This window comes from Cucurbita maxima, unplaced genomic scaffold, assembly GCF_002738345.1.
Source record: "Cucurbita maxima cultivar Rimu unplaced genomic scaffold, Cmax_1.0 Cma_Scf00008, whole genome shotgun sequence".
NCBI classification, from domain to species: domain Eukaryota; kingdom Viridiplantae; phylum Streptophyta; class Magnoliopsida; order Cucurbitales; family Cucurbitaceae; genus Cucurbita; species Cucurbita maxima.
The window spans coordinates 1,193,742-1,200,383 of NW_019272024.1; the positions used below are offsets into that span (position 1 = coordinate 1,193,742).

A 6,642-nucleotide genomic window follows, 5' to 3' on the forward strand; every position below is an offset into this window, starting at 1 on the left:
TTTTTTTTTTTTTTTTTTTTTTTTTTTTTTTTTTTTTTTCTATCTAATCTATTTTTCTTTAGGTTGTTGATCCTCCAGAGATTTTTTTCTGTTATGAGAAAATCTTAATCTCAAAAGTAGTGAATTTGCCATAACTCCTACGGAACTCAGACCCATAAGGGCACCCGCAATGGAAGGTGTGAGTATAGTCCCAGTAATAGGAAGCAAGACGCCTGCCGCAATTGGAATTCCCACCTGAATGAAGATGTCAGAGAAGCCAAATTAGGCATACATAAAAAGAGAAAGGAAGTATATATATACATATATATTATATACACGCCCTAGAAAGATATGACCCTTCAAGTTTTGGTTCGTTTTTAGTCCATATACTTTCAAACTTTATTCATTCTTTCAAGAATAGGACTATTTGATTCCTATTTTCAAAATTTTAACATAAATTATATACACAATGGAAATACTATAATACAAATTATTGCAACTTTATAAGAAATTTAGTAAATGAAGTGTGATGCAAATATTTCAATGAAAAATAAAAATGAAGGGAAAAAAATATACACGGTTTAAAGTAATAGACTCAAATGGACAAATGAACAAAAGTGGAAAGAAATGGGATCGAAGTAATATTTAAAGAAGCCTCCTTTATTATAAGCTGAAAGTGAGAATCTGGCCTTTTTTCTTGGTTGACCTCACTTTAAGAGTTCAGAAAGCCTACACAGTTCGTCTCTGGCCTGGTTGGCGTACGTGTGTTTCAAAGGAGTTGAATCATGTGTTCTAGTTTTGCCCTTTTTCGCTTTTAAGGTGTGAATGGGCCCTTTTGGCCAGCTTTTGATATGATTCAGGGAGCAAGTAAGCGGGCTATGATGGACAATACCGTCAGGGGCATCCTTTCCGAAATAAGTGCCGTTTTCTATGGCAAATTGTTTCTTTGCTATGCTATGGTGTAGAATTTATGGTTAAAAATAAACTTGTATTGTTTTTTTCCGGTGTTTGATACACGGAAAAAGGTTTCAGGTCTACGAGAACATTTCAATGCCCATCTTTTTTTTTTTTCTTCCTATTTTTTTTTTTTTTTTTTGTAACTATCTTTGCTTTTGATTACCCAACAATTAGGGATTGTTTCTTTAATTTTCTAGAACCCAAGTTGGTTAAACCGTGTTTTTCTGTGCCTGTGTTCATGTAGTTTTTGAAGAGATTTGCTTTCCCGTAGAATATATTCTCCCAAATATTAATTAATCAGGGGGTAAGGTGGGCGTTGAGGTATAGACTCATTTGGGTTCAATTCATAATTAAGAGTCAAAGAAAACAACTCAAAAGGCAAGCTTTAAACCAACACAGTGCACCTCTAATAATGAAATCAGGCTGTGGGCGAAGGAAGAAACGAAGTTAGATGAAATGAACGACAACTGAATGAAACAATAATAAGAGAACAGAGCTTCGACCTGATAAAATTTAATACCCTTGGGACTCCTAGAACCCAAAAGATGAAAAGATAAAATGTGAAGAAATTTTTTAATCCCGCTTGATAATGATTTGGTTTTTAATTTTTGGTATTTTAAAATTATGCTTGTTTTCTTATGATTTCTTTTTTGTGGAAGTAATATTTATAAACTTAAATTTCTAAAATCAAAACCAAAAGTGACATGTTATCAAACGGGCCGAATGTTTGGTTATAGGCTGCATAAAAAGTGGAATGAAAATTTTATGTAATATAAAGGAAAGGTCAAATAGAGAGTAGCTAGGTGATGGTTAAAAACTTACGATGTTATATCCAAAAGCCCACCAAAGGTTTTGCTTCACGGTCTTCATGGTTAACCTGCTAAGCTCCAAAGCATCAAGCAACTGCAAGGAAGTTTTTGAAGGAAATTACATCCGATCTCATAAAACCAAAGAAAATATGATTTTGAAGATGACAATTCACAAGAAAATTAGTCACGTAGATCATGTTTGATTAATACGTAAAACCGCGGTGATTGACTCTACTAATATTGCCTCTTATCTTTTGATCTCCAGATACCAAAACTGAGAAATTTCACTTTGTATAATCCCTCAATATAAGAGATTCCCTATTGCTTCGTTGTATAGAGGTTTTGTAGTATCTAACAAAGACTATACTTGGTAGATTTTCTGTTCTAGGTTTCACATAGCTAGTGCATGAGCATTGTGGTTAGAAACTCTCGCAACTGATTAGGTAATAGAACAGCTACCATATTGTAGGAAAAAATGTGATTATAGATAGATCCCTAACTCTTTTCCTCGTTTCTATGCGGCGGTGAATTCTAAAAGTCTCCTATCAAGGATTGCCAGAAGAAATATATTCAGTGGCAGTATTGATTACATTACATAAATTGATCTGGGCAGTACACCTCACTAGAGAGATGATTGAGATTGGACTTCTAGGTTCAGATGGCAGGTTTCCCTGCATATAGGTAATATAAATTGTCGAGCGGCAATGTACAAGTTACTCCTCTCCACGGGGCTGAAGGACTTACCAATGCATCTAATGCAATGAGGAGAAGGCATTTGTCACCCTTATATCTCTGAAAGTTTTCTAAAAGCTGCCGTAACGCTACAGCTACTATAACTAGTGAAATGTTTGTCCGCGCCCGCTGCTATGAAGATAAAATACTCATCTTATTAAGTTGACACTAAATCCAAGAGCTTAACCTGGTAAACTATGATATATTCAATGGTGTTAACTGTTCTCGATTGCACCAAGCACTCGATGGTTCACAGCTGAGTGACATAGCTAAATCTCTTTGGTGGAAATGTGGAATTACATGAGATCCCTTTGTTGAAACCTAGGTATAGACATAATATTCTAAGTACTTATCTAATATAGCTCCTAGTTGGACTTCTCTTACTGTTGACTAAGGAGCCATTTCTGCCATTTCCCCCAGCCTTGAGTGTAGACTTCAATATATAGTTTGTGATAATTATTTATTTCCCAGCAAGAACAAGAACTAACTTCTCTTATGTTTCAATTAAAAATAAAATTCTGTAAGAAGAATGAAATTCCAATCTTTCAACTCTGCATAGTAACACATCAAATTATGTTGATATGAGGAGAAAAAGAAGGTATGTCTGCCAAAAAAAATATAGGTTTGGAAATAAATACGGGCAGCAGGCCTTTAAGCAAGTACAAAGATAGCAACGTTCTATCATGAACAAGAACTTCTGTCTACATGTGTCCAAAAATATAAACACTGGCAACAAAACAACATATAGCTTGAAGTACCTGAGAGAGTCTGTTGCCCATTAACACTATAGGAGACACCTCGCTGGCGGCTCCGACACCCCCACCCATCGCAATTCCAATATCTGCAGTAGCCAAGGCAGCAGCATCGTTGATTCCATCACCAACCATGGCTACAATGTTGCGGCTCTCCTGAAGTTCACTAATAAACTTCTTCTTTTCATGGGGTTTAACTCCAGATCGTACCTTCAAAGATTTTTATCATAAAAAAAGGATTTTACTTCGAAATTCGATACACTGTCTTGTAAGTTATACTATATATAACAGAGCCTAGGCAAGGCACAACATACAAAATGAGGTCAAGTCAAAACCCAGGTGACATGACACACTAGATAAAAAAAATGTTTCCATTTATATACCCCAAAACTAAAAACTCTTTTAAGCATATGAATCTTGCCAACTATAAAATTACTTAAAACCCAAAAATCAAGATTGATTGTAGGTAAGGCTGTTGCTTGTCAATAAAGTATAAATAGAAAATATAGAAGTCAACGAGAAAGGGAAGCAAAAACTTGAAGAGTCTGCATGTGTAAGCAGAAATGTATTAAGGTATGCAATTCTTTTAGGGGAAAAGGGGAAATACCTAATTTTTCTAATTAGTTAGTTGAAGTATTGATATAATTAAATTTACCATAATCTATCACCTTAAGTTTTTGGGTTTAGTCATTTCAAATAGTATTAGAGTTGGTCATGTGTTCAAACCCCTATAATGTCAATTCCTCCCTAATTAATATTGATTTCCATTTGTTGGACCTTCTACAAATTTTCAACCCTATAAGTGAGGTGGTGTTGAAGTATTAATATAATTAAATTTATCATAATCAAACAATTCAAGCTTTTGATATGGGGTTATCTCTATAGGAAAAAAGCTTCCTTTTCTAAAGGAACTCAGCTAACCTAATTTGGTCATTCTTATCAAACCACATGAAGCAAATATCGAATTAGGATCTAAAGAATAAAAAGATCTGCTTTGCTTTCTTGAAATTAGCCCACAATTTCTCCCTATTACAGTTCTCCTTTTCTTTCTTCACTTTCATTTAACTCTAATGCATCGTATTCAAATATGAAGGGCATAATGATGTGCTAGTCCATCCAGACCAGCTTTTTAGGTCCCTTAATTATGACGAGCCTAAGACTGCTCCAGGACTAGAAAACAGCAATTCATCAAAATAACTGTCGAAGAAAATGGAAATTTCTGCCAAAACCTTACATATATTGTGCAAATTCAACTACTCAAGATATCTTTATTCATGTCACAAGCAACTACCTTTGGAGAAAAATAAGATAACACACACACAATAAACCTTAAAAAATTAACCATTTAACAATAACCTAAATAGTAACACAATGGGTGATTGATACAGTATTAAAATCTAGTGAACTTACAGGTAATTATAAGGAATCAAATTTCATACCTTCTCTTTTGGAATTCCAACAAGAGATGCGACGTACTCGGCAGTACTCCTTTTGTCGCCAGACAACATGTATGTGTTAATTCCTTGCCTAGATAAAGTGTCGATGACATGACTAGCCTCTTCCCGTATGCCATCCTCATAATAAATATGACCAGCAAGAATATTGTCTATTCCTACATAAACGACCGATTGAGCTTTGAGATCATCCGTTTCTTGAAAATGATCAGCAACAACTCCATGCCTGAGGATATAATTAATTCAATGAGATCATAAATCTAGGCTTTCGTATTCAACAAAAATAATCTACACATAAATCCCCCTAGATTGAGGGATAGTACAGAGACATCATTTGAGCAGTGGTTTGAAACAAGAAAGAGTTTTCATGGCTCAGAGACGTCACTTGAGTATGATCCCTCATCCCTACAGCCTTTTAGCTGTGGTTTGCTCTCTATTGGTTAATACGAGGTTTCTTTGTTTCTTATAAAAAAATTAATATAGTGAAAAGGTACATGTACATTGCTGTTACCGTAAGGGAATATACATCCCAATAGGAGTTCCCTAAAATACTCACAAAGGGGGTCATTAAAAAAAATGAAACAAAATATTTGAAAGGGACCACCAGCAAGAACAATGATACTCTGGAAAATCAAAGATTCTTCCCGGTTCCAACTATTCCCATTAAAGGTTCTTTGGTTCCTCCCTACATTGAACTGATTTTTTGCAAAGTTTCAGCCCACTTAAGAGCTTTCAGAAACAAACAAACCTTTCATGGATAGACATTCAAAAACAACATCCTTCAATGCATATTTCAGAAGAGATGTGGAGAATACCTCTGAACCCAGTCCAAAGTTCCGACAGATATTATCCTGTTTTCTACTGTTGCAACAGCACCAGAACCAGGTTCTTCAATGAATGTTCCATCAACCACCTGTAAATGTGGAATATTTAAATTCAATTACTTAATTGACAAGTAAGATTAGGTTTTATGTTTTTCTCAACGGATGTGCAAAGAAGAAATTTATTTTTGGATGCTGCATCATGCCATGTGTTACTGATGCCACATTTCCATGGAAATGTGGCCTTTACAACTTCTGTACACATTCCTGGAAAGTACTCTATTACATACTGGTACTGGCTAGTCAAGAAATTGTTCTTATTAATTTATTAGCGAAGTTAATAACTTTTTTATATGAAGGACTTGTGTTCCTTGTAAAAAATCCACTATTTGCTTTGTTAACATTTATATATACAATATGTATAAGAAACTACCTTCAAATTCTGAACATTAACAGCTCGAGCAGCTTCTACAATTGCTTTGCCAACTGGGTGAACTGTGTTAGATTCCACTGCAGCAGCAAACTTGAGAATCTCATTTTCTGAATGATTGCCGTGTGAGTTTATCCTGTATCAAATAAACAGATAATCTCAGTTGTGACTCTGGGATTTGTAGTCATAGAAAACTATCTCACATTTGGTACAAGTGGTACACCCAATTTTAATGGATAAATCCGTAACACTCACTAAATATCGACATTTCTTTACAAGCCAAACTCCTCGTGCTCTTACTTCAAATACCCAATGCAAAAGCCCAATGGATTAAATGTGAATCGATAAGGTCTGGGTATCTCATTACAACATGACACACAGGATTTGGTTGGATTACACCCTCGACTAAATCTTTTAGTAAGCTAACATTAATTTTGAAGATAATCGAGTTTAGGGTAAAAAATTTTGGCCTTGCTAAGTTCAAGGCTTCTCAATGGTGTTCTTTTTCCAATTCATTTGAACATTATTCTCCTGGTAACATTTGTTTAAGCGGGTATGTGTTAATTCATCCCTCAGAACTTTACTGCTTTCTTTGGTCACTCCTTCAGGAGTTTGAGTTCTTGAACAAAATTTTGAGTCTATTTTTCTTAAAAAAAAAAAAAAAAAAAAAAAAAAAAAAAAAAAAAAAAAAAAAAAAAAAAAAAAAAA

The 6,642-nt window shown here is 34.5% G+C and overlaps 1 protein-coding gene across 2 annotated transcripts in view; it reads right to left on the bottom strand.

The window, feature by feature from the left end:
• Nucleotides 1-7: 7 nt before the first annotated feature.
• LOC111483005 (copper-transporting ATPase PAA1, chloroplastic) overlaps nt 8-6,642 on the bottom strand; it is a 13,377-nt gene continuing 6,742 nt past the window's right edge. For both annotated transcript variants that reach the window (XM_023129079.1, XM_023129080.1), the window contains exons 12-17: nt 5,938-6,070; nt 5,499-5,596; nt 4,669-4,909; nt 3,236-3,439; nt 1,759-1,839; nt 8-234 (exon numbers count right to left, since the gene is read on the bottom strand). In XM_023129079.1, coding sequence (XP_022984847.1) covers nt 49-234; nt 1,759-1,839; nt 3,236-3,439; nt 4,669-4,909; nt 5,499-5,596; nt 5,938-6,070 — 943 coding nt within the window. In that variant the 3' untranslated portion in view covers nt 8-48. The remainder of the gene's footprint in view (nt 235-1,758; nt 1,840-3,235; nt 3,440-4,668; nt 4,910-5,498; nt 5,597-5,937; nt 6,071-6,642) is intronic.